Source organism: Cyprinus carpio, chromosome B10, assembly GCF_018340385.1.
Source record: "Cyprinus carpio isolate SPL01 chromosome B10, ASM1834038v1, whole genome shotgun sequence".
Classification (NCBI taxonomy): domain Eukaryota; kingdom Metazoa; phylum Chordata; class Actinopteri; order Cypriniformes; family Cyprinidae; genus Cyprinus; species Cyprinus carpio.
In genome coordinates, this window is record NC_056606.1 from 5,769,524 (window position 1) to 5,794,737 (window position 25,214).

Consider the following 25,214-nt stretch of genomic DNA (forward strand, 5'->3'; position numbering starts at 1 on the left):
CATTGTTAAAATGATCTAAGTTTCAGTTTTCAGTTTCTCTTTAAGTAAATTTTAATGAATGCAAAAAGCTTACAGTAAACTTCAAAAACTATTGTAACTATGAAAATTAAAAAAAATGTTGTAAACTATTTCAGCGTTTGAAATTGTAGTCAAATTTGTGACTGTTGCAGCAATTTTAATCAAATTTGTAAACTATGACAACTTTCACAATTGTAGCATTGTACAGCATCACTCGGACTTTGTGATAAGTATTTTTCAAAGTTTCTAAAAATGTAATTTTTGTTAATGTTGTGAAATGTAGTTTTTGTGGTTTACTTAAATGACCAAAAGTGTTCATATTAATAATTTATAAAATGTATAAACTTTACTAAAATTGCAATAATTGCAGTCATTTACGAAATGTAGTAAAACTGTGATCTTTGTACTTTTTGTAGTTTACTTAAATAGATATAGTTGTGTGATTTTAAATTTAGAGGTGTAACAGAAAAAGGACATCACTCTCACAGTAGAAATTATTATAGATCCATGTATCTGTTGTTAAATTACTTTCACTTCAGCAGCTGTCCCTCTCATTGGGTGGCTCAGAGATGTAAACATTTAGACAGAAGCTCTCAGGTGATGGCATTTGCTGCGGTATCTCTGCTGGTACAAGAGAAAGAAACATTAGTGGGATAAAGACTGTGTGATGCAGACACATCACCCTGACGGACGGTCCATCCTGACCTCTTCAGCAATGTTTTTCCAGTCCTAGACTTTTGGCCGGAGCATGACGGGGGGATGCAATATTGCTTGTTTGGAACACGATCCATTGTGAGAGCTGGGGGAAATTAAAGTAACTAAATCAAAATAAATCGATGTCCAAATGAGGTCAGCTTCTCGACACAAGTTCATGAGACAGTGCCTAATGCTGGTGGGTTTGCTCTGCTTGGGGAGTCGTGGGACGAGGAGGGAGTGAACTGAAATTGAATTTGCATTGTCCTTGGTTTTCTAATACATTAAAAGCCCGTCCTCAAGGCAGACCTTGTTCATCATTCCGCGTGTATGCCTTTCTCTTTTTATTATTATTGAATTACCAGTACAGTACATACATCAATTAGACATCAAGGGAAACAGTGAGTCAGTTGCACACACACACACAAACATATGTATATAGGATCTTCATTATAATTTACTCTAAAGTTTAATATGTAATTTTGTTATACATACAGATTAAGCAATGTTATGTAGTTATTATTAGTTGTGGTTGCTTAAGGCAATATTAATTATTGTTTTTTTTTCAAAGCCTGTTAAACTAATGATTTAAGAAATATTCCAGTTTGGTACAAACTTGATCAACAGAATTTGTGGCATAATGTTGATTCTTAATGAAATTTTTTTTTTAGTGTCCCCCATTTATTTTTATTTTTTTTTTTAATTTTGAGGTTTAATTTTTTATTGAGGCACTTACAGAGGATTTATTGGGGGTTTAAATTTATGGAGGGTCTGCAGAAATGTAAAGCTTATTATTATATACATTTATTTACATTAATTCTTTTGTTAAAACTTGTGTATTGTTTATGCTGTAAAGTTTATCTTGTCAATTTTACAATCATTTTTAAGAGATAGCTGACCTGAGAATTATTTACTCACCTTCATGTTGTTCCAAACCTTCAAACTTTTTTCTTTTTGGAACATAAGAAAGATCATTTGAGAAATGTCTCAGTGGTATTTATATTCATTCAGTAAAAGCAGAGGCTAACCAAAATGACTTATTTGAATATTTGAATATATTAATATGTTTTTGTGATCTGCAGAAGAAAGAAAGTCATTTAGGTTTTGATCAACATGAATTTTCATTTTTGGGTGAACTATCTCTTTAAGGTTTTAGGTATTACATTACAGTGGCAACGTTGTTGGATATCATTTAGATACAAAATGTAAACAGAAAACTTTAAAAAGAGATTTAAAGGGGTCCTATTACACTTTTTCACCTTTCCTCTTGTTTCTAAACCTTCTCAGGGTCTTAATTGTGCAAAATTGACACCATCATTAATATTGATAACTGAGTAGCTGAAGCTTGCGGGTATGGTAAGGGGTGTGGCATCTCTGGAACACACTCAAAGCAGTTCACCAATCACAGCGCACTGGGCCAGCTAACCAATCAGAGCACATTTCATATTCCGAAAGGAGGGGCTTCACTGAAAAAGGAACTAAACAGAGTGTTTAAGACAGACTGGTAAGAGAGGTGCTGCTATCATGTAAAATATGTGAAAAACAATGAGTTTTTGGAACAAACAAGAATGAAAGCCTATTCTAGTACACGCCAAAAACCAAATCAAGACTTTGTAAAATGGCATAATAGGCCCCCTTTAATAATTGTGGCTATTCTCTTGAAGCAGTGAGTATTTTAACACTTACCAGATGGCTCCATTCTCTTCTTTTGTCAGTGCCTCACAAATCTATAATAATATCATAATAATATGAATAATTTTCATGGTAATCAACATTATGCCACAAGTGCTGTAGATTGAGCTTAACTGGTATTGGACCTTGAATATTATTTAGAAATTTGACAGGTAATTTGTGCTACGGACATTATACCCCAAATCACATAGCTTGTTAAATAACTTATGATGGTAAATAAAAAAATTCTTACTAACCATCTAGCAACGCCCTAGCAACTGCACAGCTACACAAAACGCCCTACTAATAGCATATCAACTCACTTGCATGGGCAGGCACTGCTCACATTGTCCTAAGAATGTTTTACATGAGTGCGATCTCACAATGAGTTTACATTTTTTCACATTTGTATAAAAACTGTGCAAAAGAGCACAAAGAGACGCTTGTTTTGATTATTTCTTTTTTGGCTGCAAAATTCCAGTATGGTTTTCCAGATTCAAAGATCTTTTGGCTCTTTTGACCCTTTTCAGCTGCCACAGTAAACAGAGCACATGGATATCTTCAGATCGACACCAAAATAGAAGGCCGATAGGAATTTTTTTTTTTCAACTACCAGTTTTGACTGAATACGTGCATAACGTCTGTTCCCCTCAAGCCCCTGACGCAAACCACAAAGCTTCTGAGAGAGTTTAATATGATTCAGATCAGGCACCGTGTCTTTTCTCTGTGCTGAAGACAATGTCAAACAAAGCCTGGCTGCCTGCCTTTGGCCAGACTCAGCAGCCCAAACTGCTTGTGATATTTTTCAGGAGGTGTTAAATGCCCCGTTTGGGGAATAAGAAAATATTTGGCATTCTTTCATATAGGCCTGCTGTCAAAAATGTCCGCCGACTAGCGACAAGTCCCAGTGGGGAAAAAGAAAGAGTTTGGGTTACAAAATAAACAACAATAAAACTAAATAAAAAGAAAACTGAGGCGGGTTGCACAAACTGACAGTAAGTTATAGTGGATGCTGTCAATAAAATGTGTGTCATAGATTTTGATTACATTGTATTAGTCTGACGTTTTAAACTTTTTTAAAAGACCTAAAAGTAGCAGTCTAATAATTAGTCAACTTCAAGACGTGACTTTCTTGCAGCTCAAACATGTTGAAAGCAAGAACAGATCAAATCTAAATGTGGACCTTGTTAATGGTAATGTCCGATGATAAAATAGGTGAAAAAATAAGTGGACTTGCATAAAAGGAAGGACGTGAGCCATACTGTTTCATAGTTGGATCCTTTTGGTTACACTATATATTTCAATAGTCCACTTTAGGCATTTTACTAACTACTGAGTAACTTTGCAACTACATGTCAACTAACTCTCATCGCATTAATAGATTGTTAGGTTAGGATTAGTAGAGTAAGTTCACATGTACTTGCAAAATTACTTGCAGTCATTACAATGTCTGTTGGGGGACCATCAAAATAAAGTGTTAGCAGATATTAAGCTGACAGTCTACAAATATACTAATGACTGCTAATTGACATGTAATTGTGAAGTTGAAGTTAGCAGAATGTCTAAAGTGGAATATCAAAATAAAGTGTGGCTCTAGACATTAAGCAGCCACCCAGAACACATTAGTAACCCCATTCGAACGAGTTTTGCAAAGGCATTAACGCTTTCTTTATAAGTAACGCATGGAGTTCTGATGAATTTCTGTCATACAAAGACCTTACTTTCGGTTTCTTTTCTCTTTTAGGTATGACATCTGCACCTATAAGAACAAACCCTGCGGTACTCTTGGTAAGTACCTGTAATGTATCCTAAAACAAAATCGATTTTGATTTAAAGGGTTAGTCCCAAAATGAAAATTCTGTCATCATTTATTCAACCTCATGTTGGTCCAAAACCACAGAACACAAATCAAGATATTAATCAAATTCTGAGAAGTTTCTGTCCCTCCATTGAAAGTCTATTCACCCAAAATGTTGATGCTTCAAAATATTCAAAAAGAGGTTGTAAAGTAAATGTATATGAATACAGTGGCTAAATAGTCACAATCACTTTATATGATGAACATATAATTTAGGCTTTTAGTCACATATAAATCTTAGTGAAAAATAAATATACTAAAATGCATACTACAGATGCATTTACATATTTATGTACTTAAAAAAATAACCTGCAATTGTACTTTTGGTATACTAAACTGGTATACTTAAAGTCTAATAAATTTGAACAACTAATTTTGTTCTTAATGACTTGCATTTGCATTTAAAGACCGCTATTATGGAAAGATCATTCAATCCTCATAAATAGTGACATTAAAACACATTTTATGCTTAATATTAAAAAAAATGTGCATAGTCTTGAGCAATATGGCAGTAAATATGTTAGTAGATTTTAACTAGAATGAAATAAATGTATTTTAAATATATACAATTTTTACTAAGGAATATTTATTGATCAGAAAACTCAACCATGCTTGCTTGACACACAAGAACAAACCTCAGTGGTTCTTGTGGAAGCGTAAACTGATGGTGTGACACACAAGAATGAACCTCATTGGCTCTTGTGGATCAGGCAAGTATGCTTCAGCTTCCATAATCAAATTTGAATTGAATTGGATCTGAAAATGTACGAATTTCTGGAACTTCTGGAACGGCATGAGGGTGAGTAAATGATGACACAATTTTCATTTTAGAGTGAACTAACCTTTCAAACGTATGCCACTGAATGGCAAATGCTACATGCTTCATTAAACAAATAATTTTGCCCCGTCTTTATAGAACTGTTTGGCTCATGTTGAGCTCAAACATGGCTCAAAGCCTCTATGGGCTGTCTCTTGTTTCATTTCCAAACATTCCCACTCCTGTCTGCTACGGGACGGAGGTGTTTACCCCTCCCCTGGGCAAGCCAAAAAAGAAAATTAGTGAGGAAAATTAGACTATACAATATATAACAGAGAACAACAGATAAAAGAAGAATTAATATGTTTAAAGTAGTCGGGATAACTGAGGAGAAAGCAAACACTGGTGTTTTCCCCCCTTAAATGGTCTGCAGGCAGTGTCAAAGCCTCGTCTTATCTGAACCAGCCCCCTCCAGGGCTCAACCGTATATCTTAGAAGTAATATTGTGACTCCAGGGGTGGTTTGACAGATTGACCGCATTCGTCACATTCCCCGGGTCCCTTTAATTGCCCTGGCATCTGCTCTGCTTCCTTGCTGCCCCCCTCCTCTTTCTCCACCTCCATCTCCCCTTCAACACCCCCCACTCACCTAGAGGCACCATCATGATCTCGGGTCAGCGTGTTGCCCTCTGGGGGTCACCGGGTAATCGCGGAGTGGGGATAATACCAACGCGACCCTTGGCTTAGGAAAACAAGCCCCACCAATGAGCTTTCGACTCAGCCTGGGCCCACTAGCCCTTTTCCATCCTGTATCTCTTTCCTTTTTTACCCTTCTTGTCTCCAGTCGGTGTCTTATTAGCCTTTGATTTGCATGTCGGCTCTTGTTTGGGCCTCTGGATAAGGAAGATAAAGAGGCCAGAAGTGCTTTTTGGAGCGATGGTTCCTAAGCAGACACAAGCTTCTCTCGGTATTCCATATTCTTGTGCAATATCTTTAATATTATTTTGCCCACAGGGAGGTCAGGTTTATACCTTTCCAATATTCTTTTGTTATATTATCAACTTTAAAGCAGTAGTTCAGCCTCATAGCATTTCAAATCTGTATTACTGTGGTTTCCATGGATCAAGGGTCAGTGATTATATTTCTTTTGTGCTTGTTTGTCTGTTTGTTCTGTCTGTTTTTTTTTTCTTTTCAAAAAGCAATCAATATATCCCTGTAAAAATGAGCAGCATTTTAATTTCTGAATTAAAATTATTTTTATATTTCTGGAGAGGCGTAAAGTCGAAAATGTCAAGGTGATAGTTCTAATATTAAAAAGAAGGGATAAAGCCTCTTTAAAAGAATTAAATTCTTTAGTAGTCTGAAATAATCTTTTATTGTTGTTCCTTAGGGGGGAAAAACTGCCTATTAATATTTGGAAAAACACATTGTGGTGTGACCAACAATATCATGTGGTGCAACCAACATGCAGAAAAGAATTAAAATAATTAAATTCTTAAGTAGACTGAAGTGATATTTTATTGTTGTTTCTTAGGAAAAAAAAAACCCTGCCTATTAATATTTGTAAAAACACAGTGTGGTGTGACCAACAATGTCATGTGGTGCAACTGATATGCAGAAAACAATAACATAAAAACATCCCCTGCAGACTCTTAAAAAATAGACAGAACAAACAAACAAACAAGCACAAAAGAAATATAATCATGTCACTGACCCTTGATCCATGGAAACCACAGTAATACAGATTAGAAATGCTATGAGGCTGAACTACTGCTTTAAAGTTGATAATATAACAAAAGAATATTGGAAAATAATAAACCTGACCTCCCTGCAGAGAAAGCCTCATTAAAAGAATTAAATTCTTAAGTAGTCTGAAATAATCTTTTATTGTTGTTCCTTAGGGAAAAAAACTGCCTATTAATATTTGGAAAAACACATTGTGGTGTGACCAACAATGTCATGTGGTGCAACCAACATGCAGAAAAGAATTAAAATAATTAAATTCTTAAGTAGACTGAAGTGATATTTTATTTTTGTTTCTTAGGGAAAAAAAACCCTGCCTGTTAATATTTGTAAAAACACAGTGTGGTGTGACCAACAATGTCATGTGGTGCAACTGATATGCAGAAAACAATAACATAAAAATCGTTCCCTGCAGACTCTTAAAACATCAGACCGTTTTACCTTTTTATAATTCATTATTTAAGGCAAGGTTAGTTAAGCTTTTAAAATGTCAGATGGTGCAACTCCACAAAATTAATGATATTTATGAATGAATAATTAATTGATCCACCAAAAATCACCAAGCTGCTATTTTCCATATACAATGAAAACATAGTCTTTAAATTTATGACACAAAAAGCACCATAAGAGTATAATGAACTGAGACCATAAAACGTATGGTATATATGCTGAGTCATATATGAGGAAAGCGGCAAGTGCATGTTCATCCTCGCATGAAGACACGTTACACTAGGTTTAATGTTGATGACACCAACTCTCCATTGGTTCTTACATGTCTTGTAATTAAATGTGGCATACCAGCGAATACAAACATTCTTCAAAATATTTAAATTTACTTGTTCTTGTGCAGAAACCCCCCACCCCCACCACAACAGATAACTTATCCAAGACTCAATTGTTTAATTATGGACTTTAAATTAAAGGCTGAGGTTTCCTTTGTGCATTTGAGTTTGCAAAGATAAACTACCCACCATGTGTCTGATCCAACCAGAGACTAGAGCAGGCTGGATCTAGGATGGTCCTCCATGCATCTAGCTTTAGGGTTTTGTGTTTTGCTCCCACCAATCATCAACAGATGTAATCTGGTGAGAATCGTTCTGCTCTCCCAGGCTGGATAGAAGGGAAAAAAGAACTAAGAGACACCTGGATTTTGCAAAAGCCATTTTCCCCACTTCATAGCTTCAAGGGAACCCCCTCCCCTTAACAGAAGCAGCTGGCTTTGAGACTGTGAAGACTCAATCTTTGCTCCATCTTCATTTTGTCAAGAAGAAACATCTTATATTTTTGTAAGACATGAAATGAATCGTTTTTTTAGGAGTATTAAAAGCATAAGTTGTTAAATGTTGGTTTGTTAGCTATCTTTTTGCTTCAGAAAACATGGAATATAGTGTACAAGTGTACTGTAAAACAAAAAAAACCCTGTAAAATAGGGCACAATGTACTGTATTAAAATGAAGGGATTTCGGATTTTGTTAAAGGTGTTTAGCCTGTATTATGAATTTTGCACTTCATTACATTGTGTTTTATGGTTAACAGAATTGTCCATAAAATTAATAGTTAATTTTCTATTTATTTGTTTCTTTTACAGTGTATGGACTACTGTTCTGATACTTTTCTGCTCCTTCTGCATCCTTTTTGATGCTTAAAAGCCCCATTTATTGTAATTGCAAGGAAAATAGCAACCAATTCCTATTTTTTTTCTTCCGCAGAAGAAAGTTTAATGTATCAAATCATTAATTTAACAAAAATGCAAAGGCAATCCCAGAAAAGTGTTTTTTAGTATTTTTTTAAATGGTAGCTCTTATGATTTTTTTATTTTCAATAACTCATATTTATATAGCTTAAATTTTATCCAGAAAATGTGCTTCTTGTGTGTATTTTTATGCTTATTGGGGTAACATGTTGTTAGGTTATCAACCTCTAGCCAAACCTCAGTTGTGAGTTGATTCTCCAGTGTACTTTGCATAATGTTGAGTGTTGTTCACATGACTTTGTTTGCTGTTGATTAATGTGTTGTTCTAAATGAGTCAGTTCTTATGTTATATTCCAGTCATCAAGCTGCATATGTAGGCAGTGTACAGAAAGATTTGTGGAAGTTTTGTGAGATCCAAGTGCTCTATGTCAGTGCTGCCACACTGAGGTGGCTTGCTTCAAAAGTTGCTACATAAAAACAGAGAGTAGATTTAATGTTTCCTTCATTCCATACCAATTAAATAACAGGCCTGTTTATTTATGGCAAGGAAAATGACAGTGCAACATAAAGCTTAAAAAAGTACAAACCTCTCAGAAAGCCAAGTCCCTGTAGGCTGGGGACCAAAACACTGTCAGTAGTAAATTTCAACTTATGCGGGTTTTATGTTAATACCCAAAAATTGTCAACTAAATCTTATTTGGAAGAAAACAAACATAACAGGATTAAAAAAAACAATGATTTATTTCACTCTTTTTGCAACTATGAAACCTTGAATAATAAAAACATCTATATTTTAGGGGCACAAAGTGATGTGTTTTCTTGAATTCCGAGCTCTGGCTTAAATTACTAGGTGGTCCCTTGTTACCAGATGTAGAATTTATAAATCTAACCCCCATGTCTAGACATTTTCCAGCTACAACATCAGTTGTTTTTTTATTTAATCATCTAGCCTTCAGTGTTGACCCACCCCCTGGTGATTTAAAAAAACGTTCGCATAAACTTTTCAACAGCTTCAAATTCAGTGGTGTCGAGGTTAATGTGAAGAATCTCATTTTATGATGGTGACTCAGTGGAGCACTTCTACACCTTGACCTGACCTTGTGTGTGTGTGTGTGTGTGTGTGTTTTTGTGTGTGTGTGTGTGTGCGGTCAGGTTTGGCGTCCGTAGCCGGAATGTGTGAGCCAGAGAGGAGTTGTAGTATTAATGAAGATATAGGCCTTGGTTCAGCCTTCACTATTGCACATGAGATTGGACACAAGTAAGTCTATTTTCTCTCTCTATTTGTCTTTGTGTTTCTGTCTGAATGAATAAATGTGAACAGTCTTATGCATATAGATTGTAATATGTTAATTGCAGTTAATTAGTGGTGTTTTTTTTTAGTTAGGAGGCATAATTTTTAAAATTTGTGGGGGTTATGGGGGAGTACACCCGCCAAAAAAAGGTGGGTGGGTATGATGTCAGTGAAGTCAGAAAGTATAAATTTTGTTTATTGTTTATTGTTTACAGTGAGTTTATACACTTTCTGCCACTTTTATGGGAAAATATTTGGGAAAGAAAGGAAACAAGAATGTTGCAAGCCAGATTTGAACTCACTTTTCTTGTATGAGCACCATGACTCAATGTTTTGATAACATAACGAAGAAAACCCCTCTTTTGCTATTATTGCTCAAGAAAATCTTATTTTAACAAAACTGTAAATTCGAAAAACCTATATCTGTTATGTGGTTCAACCAACTCAAATCGTTAAAATATCAGAAAATTCAACATTTTAATAACAAGACAAGTTTAGTTCAGGCTGTCACATGGTGTAGCTCCTCAAAACAAAAAAAAACTGAATAAATAAATGAAGGAACAAACGACATTCCTTTTTTACAGAACTTTTCAAGTTCTAAACTACATTTTTAATGAAAATTTTCCAGTTTTCCAAAATTTTCTAAATTTTTTCTTTTTTTCTTTTCTTTTCTTGATCTTATTTGACACCTGTTTTCGAGCATTTAGTATCTAATTAAACTGGATTGCGGGTAGCAAGTGAAATACAGCACACAACAGTAATGCAACTGTTCAGTGAATTCACCCCTGAATGTGTAATGAGATGGTCAGGACTTTATTAAAGCCCTTGTGGTTGAAAAATTGCTTAGTATTCTACATGTGACGCTTTCACATCTCATAATGTATTTGTGTCTGGATTGGTTTTATTGCGGTCATTACTATTTATAATCCTCCAGCCAAAATGCAAAGCGTGAACTGCCTGCACACACATCTTTATGCAAATGACAGTCTGGACAAATGAACCCTATCCCGAAAGCTTAGAAAAATAACCATGATCTATTGGTCTATGTAGCTTTTCGGCTAAGTTCAGCGAGATGGCAATTTCCTCTATTATGTCTTGCGTCTGCTTCTGTTGTGGAGCAGTTGTAAAAATAGCCCCTGCTTCTTGTGGGGAAGGTTTCTCCCGCGCTGATTTATATTGAGAGTAGAGTGAAATGTCATAAATGTGCGCCTTAAAAAAACACAGAGGAATTGTGTGATGTGGTGGGGGGTGTGTTATATGCATTAGAGGCTGACTTCGGCTTTTGGATAGACCCCGGCCGACAACGAAAACTCAGAGGTCTCGCCGTAAGGTGATCTGATTTTTTCATACAACATCCAGACAGATATATAAGGGAGCAAAATTTGCACGGCTCAAATGATGTATTTGTGGAGTTGCCGGCAAGGAATGTGGCTGAATGCTTCAGCAGTCTTGTACACCGATGAGCAGATGAAAGCAGCTTGGAGGAAGGGGGAAAGACAGGCCAGGTTCATTAAGAGATGACTGCCTGATTGAGGTCTGCTCAAACGTGTAATTATTGATTGACAGGCCTGGATCAGGGTGGTGATTACAACTTTCACGTTCTTTCAGAGCTCCAGACAGCCTCTGGCCTTTGACCCATCTGTCCCCTTCTCACAGCTGTTACCGAGCCAGAGAGAGCCTCTCTTTACAGCTTAGCTGAAGGAGATGTCCTCCGCTCCTGAGCTTTCAGAGCTGCCCGAGCTTGTTTGCTTGTGTGGGCGACGTGATTGACGTGATCCATCAAAGTTCACGATCTGCTGCTTGTCTCACAGTTTCGGCATGAACCACGATGGGATCGGGAACTCCTGCGGGACCAAAGGTCACGAGACAGCCAAGCTGATGGCGGCCCATATCACAGCCAACACCAACCCCTTCTCCTGGTCAGCCTGCAGCAAGGACTATATCACCAGCTTTTTGGAGTAAGTGAAAAGAGCATTTGAAGAATGCTTGCCCTAATGCAATCATATACAGTATAATGTAATCCATTATTCCATCTTATTTGCTGGTCTAAAGCCCAGCTCACACTCTACGATTCGGTCGTCTGAGACAAATTTGGAAAATCCTAAAAGATTCCTTTAATTCTAGGCTAAAATCTGTAGTCTTTGATCGCTGGTTTGACATGTTCACCGACAGCCGATTAATGGCCGCTGAGATCAAATTTTACCTCTGACGAAATTCTGGCAGTGTCAGAAGATTTGGCGCACAGTCTTGCAGTGTGACTTCTCCTATGACGAACATCAAACTGTCTTCGTTTTTCAAAACAAGCCATGATCAGAATTAAAGCTAGAGATGTCTCCCATACCCCACTCACAGAATGTATATGATATGTTGTCTTTGCTATGATAAACACTGGTTGCACCGCTGTTTTTATTTGGGTTTGTAGTGCTGCTTAAACTATTCTTCTTAAATACGCCGCTATTGCCACCATTCATATACTTTTTATGAAAGCCCCGCGTGTAATGTAGCTTGCAGTGAACGAGTATGGGTTGATAATGTAAAACTCTGGACAAGTTTTCTTGTCCATGTCAACTTATTCTAAGTATGGGTTGATAATGTAAAACTCTGGACAAGTTTTCTTGTCCATGTCAACTTATTCTACTAACCATAACCTTATCTCTAACTCAGTGGGAAGTCTAAGTAAGTATACTTCATTTTTTACAGGTACGCTAGAGTATGACTACAGTCGAATGCATAGCCTTTCAGTCAAAAGTGTCCATTTGATAGCATGCTTGAACGCAAGCAGTTGACACATGTGCTCTAGAAAGTTTCATCTTTGTCCAGTGTCTGCTCTATTTTTCTCCAGAAGTTATGACTGATAAAAATATCTTTACAATCTTTTGAAATAAAGTTGTGACTATCTCATAACCCTCTCAAAAAAAGTGCTCTTTAGTATAGGTGTTTGTTGTTGCAGTATCTTGTTGTTGATCCGTCTTTTTAGTTTCATTTTCTACTGCGGAGCAATGGCCCGGGCCAGTGTTGCCACCTTGTGGAACAACTGATTAGTGCAAAACAAATTCAGTGTGCATGTGCGACCTGCACTTACCAATTGTGTGGTGCGTGTACAGTATGCGCGTATTATTCTGGTGATGAAATCTTTATCACGCACACAGTATATGGACCGTTGTATATAAAGTGAAATATACTTTGGGCTTTAGTTAACATAAGTTACTTATAGTAAATAGAATGTCTAAAGTGGACTGTCGAAATTAAGTGTAACCACAACTATTACATTTATATAACATTTAAGGTCGGGCAATTCTGAAATTTTGAAATCGCACATTCTACTATTTAAGTTAGCAAGTTTACAGGAGCTTTAAATGTTTGATTTAGGTCAGAATAAAACTTTTTTTTGCAAAGGCACATTAAAAGCCCTTAATAAGGAATGTAGATCAGATTTGTCTAACGTGCATGCAAGTTAATCAGACTACAACTGGACACAGATTTTTTTTTTTAAGTTTTGTAGATATTTTTTGTCTAATGTGTATGGTGTTTGATGATACTACATTTGGATTTATTTGGCGGATTTTTGCAGGCAATATACAATTATTTAAGGAATCTATACAATTGGGAATATTGAAGCAGGACGAAAAGTTTCCATTGCAGATTTCACATCGAGTTCAGATTGGTCATGTGGGTACATTGTATTAATGAACAGAAAGTTGCTTGGTTTGAAAATGACTTCTGTGTCAGGATTAAATTGCTACACTATTGACAATAGACAATGGACCTTTTTTGCACACAAAATTTTGCCAACATTTCACTAATGTGGCCCCACCTTTAGACAGACAGATAAATACTGAAGACTGCAAATCAACTACCCCAAAAAAAAAAAAAAAAACTGCTGCAGCTTGATTATAGCTGTCCATTAACAATCCACTCTCATTATCTTTCAAAGATTCAAAGATTATCAAAACATTGGCAAATCAAGTGGCAAATTTTTCCACGAAAGTACTCATTGTAACTTTTCTTCCAAATGGATTGATAAAAACCTGTGCACCATGACTCAAAAATGGTTTGTAGCAGCAGTCCAGGCAGATTGGCCTTGTCCCAAATGAGGCCCTTAGCACTTTGAGAAAGAGGATGTCTGTGAGCACCCTTCTAAAACCTAAATTGCCAAATGTAAAATTTTAACTAACTTGATTAAATGGCTAGTGTGCAGTTAGAGGTTTGCATTTATGGTTTTACTCTCTATTTTATTACTGATACATAATGCCACTTAACAATTGGCTTTATTTTTTATAACCACACAAATGTGCTGGATTTGAAAAAGAGTCTGTTCATGGCTAGAAGAGAGTGTGGAAGTTGATCTGTAGTAGGCAGTCATAGGCAAGTCTGTGAATTGTTAGCCTAACGTAAGACGAAAGAAAATAATAGCGGTTGCCATGGCTGTCAAAAAGTTTTCCTGGTGAATGACCTCATGGAAGAAGATTAACATCACAGCCATCGCTGGCATCAGAAGCTTTATCATCGTGTGCCAACTTCCCACACAAACACAAAGAAACGCTGCTCTGTTGGTTTGGGATGAACTCCCTGTTGTATAATCACACCGTGTCATCTGTGACCATTTCGGATTGAGGCTGAATACTAACCTTCCTTTTTTGGATTTGCTTAGTGCCTAGCAATTCATCAATAATGGACTTTCTCTGAAATCTCAGGTTGATGTAATCTTTGGCAGTAAAACAGCTCTGCTATGATAATGCTAGTCTATTACCGCAACATCCCCATCTAGATTCTGGATGTGTGGATGGATCTTTCCTCGCCAGAAACCGGTGTTTGGCTGTAGATTTGGACTTATTTTAGTGTGCTTGTTTGTACATGTACAGTAGGAACCTTTAGTAAAGAAAGTGGCTTTTGGAAAAATGTAGGTTTCTGTTTCCAGCAGTCATTATTACTGTCAAACTCATTATACAGGCTAATTAATTGGCAGATATGCATGCAAATTTTGAGATAATGTGCCTTTTGACCAATTGACAATTAATTGTGTCAGTTTCAATATATATTTATTTTTTTCGTTGAAACAGAAAGTCTGACACAATCACAGTCAAACTGAGAAATACAAGCATCTATGTGTTTTATACTAAATACCAGCACATGGCTTGTCTAATTAGATTTAAAAAATAACTGTTCTATAAAAATTATTATTGATAGGACACAAGGTTAGACGATTGCTAAGGACAAGCTGTAATTTTTTTTGCAATTTCCTATTTAGATATTTGTTTTTGTGCTGAAATATTATAAATAGTCACTAAGTTTCTTTTCATTGCTGACATATCTGCTCGCTGTAATGAGTTTACCCAAGGAAGTCAAATAAACATGTCCATTTTTAAAGAGACCATCTTTCTCTAAAGAAATAAACAGTCTTTGTTTGTGTATTCCAATACAAGGGCACATATTCAGATTCGTCTTTCTCCCCGGCGAGGGGATTATTCTACCAAAACAGATGGGAAAAAATAGAAAACTAAATGGATGAAACCAAATACAACACTGGTTACCCCCCGGGCTAGAGCTTATGTGTTTCTTTCCTTTCCAATGTATTTGGTTTAGTTTTTAATTAGATTAGACTTCCAGTATTGTGGTGGGAAGCCAGAGATCCCTGTTTCACCTAATGCTTCCTCTTGAACGCACTACAGAAACCAGATCCATGGGATGCTTTTTTTTTAGACATCTAAATATATTTTTGAATACCCTTTTGTTAAATTAATGTAAGATTTTATCAACCACATTTAGCTCATTTAGGGAAAACCAGAGCTGATTGTCAAACTGTTTACTCTTGTGAATATTACATTTGCATTTATTCATTATTTTTTTCTCAGGACAGTGTTTTATGTGTACATGTTTAATATTTTACAATATTAAATATAGTATATAAAATAATATATTTATACATATTTAAAATTTGTAATGCAATGATGTTGGAATTTTAGTTTGAAGGCTAAAACAAATGATTTAGTATTATAAAACTACAAATTATTCTAATTTAAGAACTATGTGATTTCAACGAGTTAAAGCTCCAGTGGCCTCCAATATACAGTATATAAACAAATAGTTGTCATTTAAGTTTTAAAGTCACGCCTTCCCATTTTTCCGTCTTCAGACCAATAAATGTGTGAGTTAGACACATATCCCTTGTAGAAAGTGTCTGAAAATGTAATGGCATACCGTCAGAGGGTTAGTGTGTCTTGGCTGATGCAATGTAAACTCACTCTCTTTAGAGGCACTGTTGCTTTTAGCAGCGCACGGTGGGGTGGTTGGTTAACATGCTTTAGGTTGCGCGTTCAGTTGCAGCAATCATGCGAATGCCAGACAGAACCTAGAATAGAGCCGCCTGCTCTCCAGCAGTATGAAATGTTAACGTTTATGTTGTTAGCGAGCCCACTATTCCCTCAGAGAGAAGGAGAGCGTATTCCGCGGCATGCTGCTGGAAAAGCCAGCGGGATAATAATTGGCTGTTTTATTCCGGCGGACAGCAGCGGCGTGGGGCGGACACGTCTCTCAGCCGCTTGCGCACGCCAGGGAGGGGGGGAAGCATCCGTAAAGGGGACGCCGAGAATAAAACAAGATCCACTTCTGAACCCAGAATAAATACAGCCCAACAAAACATGCACCGCCTGGCCTCTGCTTTGGCTCTATTTTTTCACTTTGTTCACTGCAGACAGAGCTGTGGCCCTTTTTTGAGGGTTTCTTGGGAGCGTTCATATTTCTAGCTGACTAAACAGACTAAACACAACTTTGACTGGACGCATGACCTCCAGTACCTTCTGCATTTTTTTGCTCGTTCAGTCTCTTTCGTCATTTTATTGGCTCTTCAAAGGATTCCATAGGCACACCGCAGTACCATATAAGTCCAAATCTCTGCGTTTTATGGCCACTGTTTGTCATTCACGCTTCCCTCATTTTGTCTTCTGTATTTTCCAGGTACCTTGCTTGCTAATTCCCATTAACAATATGCCTTTCCTTTCCCTTTCATGTGAGATTTTATCACAAGACTTTTTTTCTCTTGTTGGACACAGGTGAAACCTCTGTAGAGAAGCCAATCCCATTGAAGGTTTGTTTTTTTGACAGCTCAGGTCGGGGAACATGTCTGGACAATGAGCCTCTGAAACGAGACTTCCTGTACCCCACTGTGGCTCCAGGGCAGGTGTACGATGCAGATGAGCAGTGTCGTTTCCAGTACGGTGCCTCCTCCCGTCAGTGCAAATATGGGGTAAGAAGGCTGCAAGACACCATCATGCTCTGGGAATGGCTCACATAGTGAAATTTGTTGGCTCAGACACCAAACATTTTTGGCATTTTTGTGAGAGAATGGGACAGTTCTGCTTCAACCATGATAATTTTTTAAAAAGCAGTATCATAAAGTGCTCATTAAAAGTAAAAATTACAACCTTTAAAAGTTAATTGCGTAAAATCTTTGCCACTATTGTTAGCAAACGGTATAGCAAAAATAATACCTGTTTTCTAACAGGTTTCCCAAACTCATGCTATTGGTTGAGCCACTGCTGCTGTGTCAGACTCAAACAACAACCTCACACAAACCAAGAAGCAAAAATTAACTTCCATCTCAACAAGCACAACTATTCTGTGGATGATTAAAAGTCATGAGAAAGTTGATCATGTAAAACATAACAATGGTAGATGTTGGACATTGCAGAAATGTTGTTAAAATCACTGTTGCCAACTACTTTAAATGGAAAGTAGGTAAAGTCTGCTCACTAAATGTCGCTAGATGGCAATATACTGTACCAGCGAGTCTTGGAAACTAGGATAAACCATATCTAGTTTTATAGATGCGATGGTATATAGGTATATCATTTATATTGGTATATATTGGTACAATCTCGCCTAGCGACTACAGTTGTTGCTAGGTAAATGTTTTGAAAAAGTTCCAAAAGGGGTTTTAAAAGTCACAAAATTGAGCGACAAAGTCACTAAGTTGCCAATGCTGGTTACAATGGGCCAACAATACAGTGGTTGTCATTTAAATGCTTCATTCAAATGTACGAATTATGTTATTTTTTAAAGCTGGTTTTTGGAATGGTTTTGTTTTGTTGTAAAAACATATTATTTTGACATTTTGAGTCTATTTAAGGAAAACCATTTTAAAAATATTACTGAGATGTTACCTTGTTATAACCAATGCAATGAAGCAAAAATCACAAAATCTTCAATGAAAACATGAATTTTGGTCCTAGTCAAACATGCTTTGCAAGAAAATGCCAGAAACTTCGCGAACACATCAAGTGTGATCAGATATTTGCTACATTATTGATGACTGTGACGTTAAAACCTGTTGTATATGTACTGAAATCCAAAAGCTGATTTTGATTCAGAAGGCGGTCTGGACATAGAGAGCAAGACCGCTACTTAAAGAACTCTGAGGAGACATGATGCCGGAGGTCAAGCAGTTATTTTTACCACTGACCCAGAGGAGACTAGCCAAAGGACATGATTTGTTCAGCAGGCAACATTACAAGAAGAGCTCTCTGATGTACAGAGCAGTGAGGGGGGAAAAATGTGCTATGAGTGAGTGCTGTGGTGTCTCATTTGGACTTGTAAAGAATATATCGAATTTAAGTTTTTGTAACACTTGCCCTGATTGCGGAGAACTTTTGGACGCTTTGAGAAACACAGGTGATAGCAATCAGCTGAGATTATTTTCACTTCCTTTGAGGGCTAGAAGTGAGGCTGCCAAGTCGATACTCTCTTGTAGTTGGTCACATGATGCCATAAATGTTGTCGAAATTAAAGATCGTTGTTTTATCAGCACCTGAAACGAGCTTCATCGAGCATGTTTGAAGTCGGGCCACATATCTTTCAGAGAAAACCCATATTTGAGGTTTGTTTCTTTTCCTGTCGAATCCCCAGACTTTTGGAAATGATAATGATTTTACCCAAAGAATAACAAACTTAAGCAAATAAACTGACACAGGGAGGAAAAAAAGAGCTTGAATGAAGCCAGGAAAATTAATGATCAATAAGAGATGGTGCTCTGCTTAGTACAAATATGCGGCTTTGCTTTCTACACCAGAAAAGAATTAAATTACCCAAGATTACAGAGTTCTTTTGTTTCATTGAGAGATATATCCGACAGTGGATGAATGCATGCCAAAAAGAGAACCCTGTAATTTCTCTCTTAAGCTCATAACTGTGGTATAGATCAGCATGGAAGACGGTCATGTAAAGAAAAATGTCTTGCATTCCCTTGGCTCAAGTTTAATACAGCGTGTAGTGTTAGTGGATTCTGACAATCTTATTTTTTTCTGCCAACCATCTGTTTAATACATGCCTTTGGAGAATTATAACCACACCATTGGACCAGAGGTTTGAATTTGGTTTGGAAAAACTGTTACGGAGAGATAAACACACACCCGGGTGGTAGACAAAAAATTTGAAACCTAAAAATATATTGACATCAAAGACCTAATAAGGAGTACGACCACCTTTTGCCTTTGATTCTTCCTGGAATGCTGTCATACATTTCCTGAACGGTGTGGGTTTACCCCATTCTTCAAGAAAAATTGAGCCTGGGGGTCTTTAGGACAAAGCCAGTGGAAATCTATTTCTAAATCTATTCTGCTTCAGATCAGTGGTTTAGATCTAGTGACTATAGAGGATGTGGGAGGCATTACACTTCATCCTGCTGTTTATTAAACCACCAATTAATCAGCAGTGTGTATGAGGAGATTATCACCATGGAACATGGGAACATCATACAGGAAAATATTTAGTGGCAGTGGAGAGCACCTAGTATGGTAAGGTGGTCTCAACAGTTTCACTGTGACTGGATCATTTTGAGGCTGGACTTTTCAGATATTAAGGTATTTTTACTTATGAGTTATTTGTATGAGTGAATTTGTGACATCATATGCAAAACATGGACAAACTCAGCATAGAGGTCTGCTGAGTTTGTCAATGTTTTGCATATGATGTCTTAAGACTCACTCGAAGACTGTATCATTAATCAACTTACTCAAACACATCATATACATAGATATAAGATTAATTAAATATATACACAACATAAACATTTTCTTTCATCTGCACAAAACTATTTAATTAATGATAATTAAATAATAATTTATTTGACAAAAGTGCAAAACTAAACAATATTTATAATTCGAAGAGACAGAATGATAGATAAGATAATTAAATGATAGAATGATAGAACGGCAGCCCAGGAGATGGCCATGATGGAGGCGATCCCTGGTGGATCCAATGGAGGGAGGAGCCAAGGTGGAAACTTGAGCCTGACTGGCTGAAGTGACACTGTGCAATGAGGAGGCCCAGGCAACGATGAAGGACCAGGAGGCCAAGGCATAGTCCTAGCGACGAGTGGACGAGGAGGATCCAGGGCACCAGAGAATTATGGTGAAGATGGAGCAAGTGGGGACCGAGGTGTAACCAGAGGGATGGAGGAGCCAGATTGGTTAGATGGGACCAGGTGGGGACGGTGCGGGACAAGGAGCCTGGAGAAGAGGCGACATGGTAGAGCCGGGGAGCAGATGGGGTGGGTTGGTGGATGGTTGGTTATGGGCAGAGGTGGTATGAGGGGCTATTTGGTCTGTGGTGGAGCCACAAAATCCTAAAGGCGGAATGGAGGGCATGGTGGAGCTGAGGAGTGGGAGGCAAGCAAGAAGGGAAGAGGGACTTCAGGGGAGCATGCAGGAGTGGAAGACAGGGTGATTGAGTCAGCTCAGTGATGGACAGAGCTGGTAGTGAGGAAGAACCATCTGTGCAGGAATGAACTAGTGATGATGAAGAACTTTCTGTGCTGGACAAGACTGGTGGCGATGAAGACTCTGAGCAGTGAGATCAGTAACAATGAAGACTCCATACTGGATGTGACTGTTGCCAATGAAGACTCTGAACTATGTGGGATCAACAATGATGAAGACTCTGAGCTCAGTGGGATCAGAGATGATGATACACTTATACAGGAAGAAGGTTCATGGGTGGGCAGGGTGGGAAGCACTAGCTTAGTTTCTCCTCCTCCAGGAAGAATGTGGTTGCTGGCTCCATCTCAGTCTAGATCTCCATGGCAGGGATGAGCAGGGTCTCTCTGCAGTGGGCTCTGGCTCTTTGTCCACTGTGGACTTGGGCAGTGGGTCCTGGCTCTGGGATGATGTGAGGGATGGTAAGTGGGGTTAGAAGCTGGCAGCGGGATCCTCCACTACATCACCCACAGTAAAACAAGATCTGACGACCCACAAGGTGAAGTTGATGTACCCGGCCAGCATCCAGCAAGAGTTTCCCCGAAGCATCACCAGGCTGATCTTGTCATCCAGTCCAACCCAATATCCATCTGTAAGCTAATTGTCACTGCAGATGACGAGGTGGCTGGCAACAATGAACTCCTCCACAATATGCCTCCAGGTTCCTTCCTCCTTGGAAAAAAAATACTTTCGCCCCATTGGGGTCAAAGGGGTTCCCCATCAGGCCAAAATTAATCGAGGCAAACTTCCTCTTTATCAGTGGGTCCCTTATTCAGTCACGTTTAGGTCAAAGAATGACAAAGGTAGACAAAATAATTCAAAAGAAATCTATTAGATTAATCAAAGTGAATCCAGTAGAGAAGAAACACAAAAGAAACAGTGTGTAAAACACAACACGACAATACCAGACAAAGGATTAAAGAAACTGGAACTAATGAAATAATTAACTAAATGACAGGTGAACAGAAAGTTGAGTAGGTGAGTAATTAAACAGACAGAGAAAATAGGTCAGATGACAGAACAAGAAAGACATAACCAAAACACAATGAAAACATGAAACTAAAACTAAACAAAAGTGTTACATAGAAAGAGTTATTGAATATATTTAGAGTATATTTCCATCAGAAGCCCAAAGCTATGACTGAAATGGAACACTTTGTAAAAATTAGCACAGATAGCCACAAATCTAAAGATCCTTTATATGTTTTTTTCATATTGAATTTCTTATTCCAGCCACTTAGTGCCCCATAACATTAAAACTAAAATTTTAAAACTGTTCAATAGCAGTAATTACTTTGGTCTTAGTGAATTCAGCCCATTTTTAACCTGCACTCCCATCTTAAAGCCGTCAGTGCTGGGGTCTCGCTGGTCAAGCCTACCCCTCTGACCTTCTCAGCATGGGCATCTTGAATGGGCCAGCAGGAAACCTTATTAAAACCAGCCGCAGAGGTGGAGCTTTTGCAACCTGAGAGTGGCAGTTTACCGCTTTATTTAATCTGGATGGGCTGGGCAGCTGAGTCTTATTTACTGACCTGGGGTCAGCGGCGGTGCTCCCTATCGTAAGTCTTTTTCATGGGGGCACTTCTCTGTCCTGTAAATCCTGTGAAGTTCAGGCTTTAAAGGGAGCTGGTGCACTTTAATGGGAAATCTAATGCGGGGTTCTACAAAGCTACACTTGTAATGTGCGGAAAGCCTTATGTCTTCCTATGCTCAAACTTCAAACCCCAGCATGGTTCCTTTAGAGCATATGGAAGTTAGTTCTTTGGTGCATTTGTCAAATACTTATAAGGCAGCTCTAAAAAATGTAAACTGACAATTTCAACTTCTATACTGACCTTATGAAGTGATGTAAATTTTAGGGAATCAGAAATCCTACTGATTCTCAGACAAATCTACATTAGCAACAAAATGTCATGTAATAAAGCTAGGGCTGCCCTCAACTAAAGATTTTTCTGGTCGACCAGTAGTCGTTTCTGTTAAGCGGTTTGTAGACTAATTGCACGTTTATATTAATAAACCGTAAATCACAGTAATGAGTGTTTAATTGCCTATGTAGTTTCCCACACAGCACACTGGCATAAGTAATGATTAGGAATGCATCAGGAAAAAGCAAGGATACTGCCTTAACATTTTAATAATTTGTTGATCAACCATGTGTGCTGTATTTTCGGCTGCAGTGATGAACTGACAATCTCCTCAGTGCTGCCCCTATATTAATTTTTCATACAGATCACATCACCTGAGAATAGTTGTTTTCCATCTGAATTAATTCATTTAAAAGACATTTTGCTTTCTGTAGTTAGGCCTATATTTTTTATGCCTGAGGCAAGTATACACGGAGTTTCGTTTTATTATTTGACGTGATCAAGTTCAAAGACCGTTATGAGATGGCAGAACGCACACGCACGCCCTGTTTGCTTTCATTAATTTACAAAATCAAAAGTTTTTTTTGTTATTGTGACTGCACACAAATAAAAGAACAGTTTTCAAGCTTACAAATATGTATAACTCCTATTTGTATGACCAAAAAATGTTAACTTATAGTTATTATTTGTATGACCAAAAAATGTTAACTTGCTAATCATTCCGCACAAACACTGAAATAGCGCACATTTTATAGGTTAACGTTAGAGTGAGCGGCCATGTGAAGTTGCTACTACTTACGTTTCAGCTGATAATCCATATTTGTGGTCGATGAATGATAGGCGAGTGTTTGGATGCCCTGGCCGATGTACTGTATATTATCACATAGAGCAGCTGTTAACAATCTTTCGTCGCAGAATGCATGACTTCGCCACTTCCTGTGGATTTTTTTTTTCTGCGACTAAAAAAAATGTGGTCAACTTTAGCATTTTCTTGTCGACTATAAGGTGGGCAGCCCTAAATAAAGCTTATATACTTAAGGTGTGGTCACACTACACAGTCAGAAATGATTTTTTACTTGCTTTTACCCACAATGCATCCCATATGACTATTGCTTCATTTGAAAAAAAAAATGGTGGTTATATTGCAACAGGTGTGGTAACTATCTGGTAAAATGTATGTGCTAAGGTGAGATTTACCTTTGTACTGCTAAAATACACAGGTGAAATGCAGTCATAATAGGACTCCATGTGATTAGGAATTTCACGAGATACACAGATTTCACATGGATTCAAGTTTGTTGAACGTCTAACCCAAAAATTCACTGTGTTTACCAATATTAAGCTGCTTGGTTTAGACGTGACCTTGCACAATTTAGCCAAAGTTTCGCTACACTCTAAAAATTGCTGGGTTAAACACAACCCAACTTGGGTTATTTAGCAACCCAGTGCTGGGAAAATATTGGACAGAACACGTGCTGGGTTATTTTGACCCAGCTGCTTGGGTTAAATGTTTTTACCCAACATGCTGGGTAGTTTTATTTAAGTAAACTGTTGTTTAAAAATTATTATATTGCGGGTTTAAAATGGTCTGGAAATTAAAAATCCCACATAGAATTACTAGAGGCAACAGCAATAATCAAAAGATGAACATTTATGATTAAGCAAGAACACATGTACAAAAATACAAGACAAATTGAATTTATTTGGGTGAATGCACAGCATAGTTTACAATATTACATACATTTTAACTCATTTGACAAGCATTTTAGACACAAAAAAATGTTACATTTAAAAGTAGCATTTTAATTTAAGTGTAATCAACCCTTCTCTGTAATCGCTTTTGACCGAAATTGTGCTAATTCTCGTGGCGGCGAAATCTGAGCCAGTGAAGGGCCGCTGTTCGTGGGGTAACTGCAAACCTCAGACCACCGCCTCGCATTTCACTCGTAGCTGAAAGATGCCGCAACCATACTTCACCGGTTAATACATTAAGAATTGCAAACATTTTTGTGTTATTTTGAATCCAAGTGTTGTGAAGATATTGGAGTTGTGTTTTATTAATTGGTTTAGATATTGCCTATTTTCTATTAAAAAGGTACAGGTCCTTTCAGTATGCATCGCCCAAACATCTTGTTTCAATGCAGAAATGAAGCAATTTCATGCGGCCTTGTAAAAAGTCTGGTGGGGAAACCGGTCCACCACAGTATTCTGGTCTCGTGTCTATTTTTTCTGTCCCTTGAGAATTAATCTATTCTGACCAACTTGCTTTTGCCTTCTTTCCTAGGAAGTGTGTAGAGAGCTCTGGTGCCTTAGCAAAAGTAACCGCTGTGTCACCAACAGTATCCCCGCAGCAGAAGGAACCCTGTGCCAGACCAGCACCATTGAAAAGGGGGTAAGTCAGCGTGCCAACATCAGAAAGATTTATGCAATGTGAAAAGTTATGAAATGGCAGGTAGTGGGAAACGGTCTCCTGACAGATGAGAGAAGAGAATGGCTCCGGGTGTGGCGTTTGTCCCTGCTCTCATTGTACCATATGGGAATAAGAAAGCCTATTCCCAGTGTTCACTCATGCACACAGCGTTTGGGTCATCAGTTCACATTTCTGCCAGTCCAGGTTAGAGAGACAGTACTAACAAAGATTAGAGTGGCCATTGTCCTCGTTCGTAGGATGGCTCTAGAGGAAGAATGGACGAGGACCAGGAGCTGTCAGTCTTTGTTACCATTCGCTCACTGGATCTATTTACTGCCAAGCTCTTGTGCGTTGTCTTGGACAAGCAGCGAGCCCCAGGTTGAGCCACTGTTTTTTTTTTAGCGGGTGGCGTACTTATGTTTGCCCCTGGCTGGGTCCGCATCAAAGGAATACGAATGTCAGCCATTT

The 25,214-nt window shown here is 37.8% G+C and overlaps 1 protein-coding gene across 2 annotated transcripts in view; it reads left to right on the top strand.

Moving 5' to 3' along the window:
- adamts6 (ADAM metallopeptidase with thrombospondin type 1 motif, 6) overlaps positions 1 to 25,214 on the top strand; it is an 80,389-nt gene that overhangs the window by 14,545 nt on the left and 40,630 nt on the right. For both annotated transcript variants that reach the window (XM_042732217.1, XM_042732216.1), the window contains 5 exons: positions 4,127 to 4,170; positions 9,585 to 9,690; positions 11,535 to 11,681; positions 16,825 to 16,966; positions 24,621 to 24,728. In XM_042732217.1, the coding sequence (XP_042588151.1) occupies positions 4,127 to 4,170; positions 9,585 to 9,690; positions 11,535 to 11,681; positions 16,825 to 16,966; positions 24,621 to 24,728 (547 nt within the window). The remainder of the gene's footprint in view (positions 1 to 4,126; positions 4,171 to 9,584; positions 9,691 to 11,534; positions 11,682 to 16,824; positions 16,967 to 24,620; positions 24,729 to 25,214) is intronic.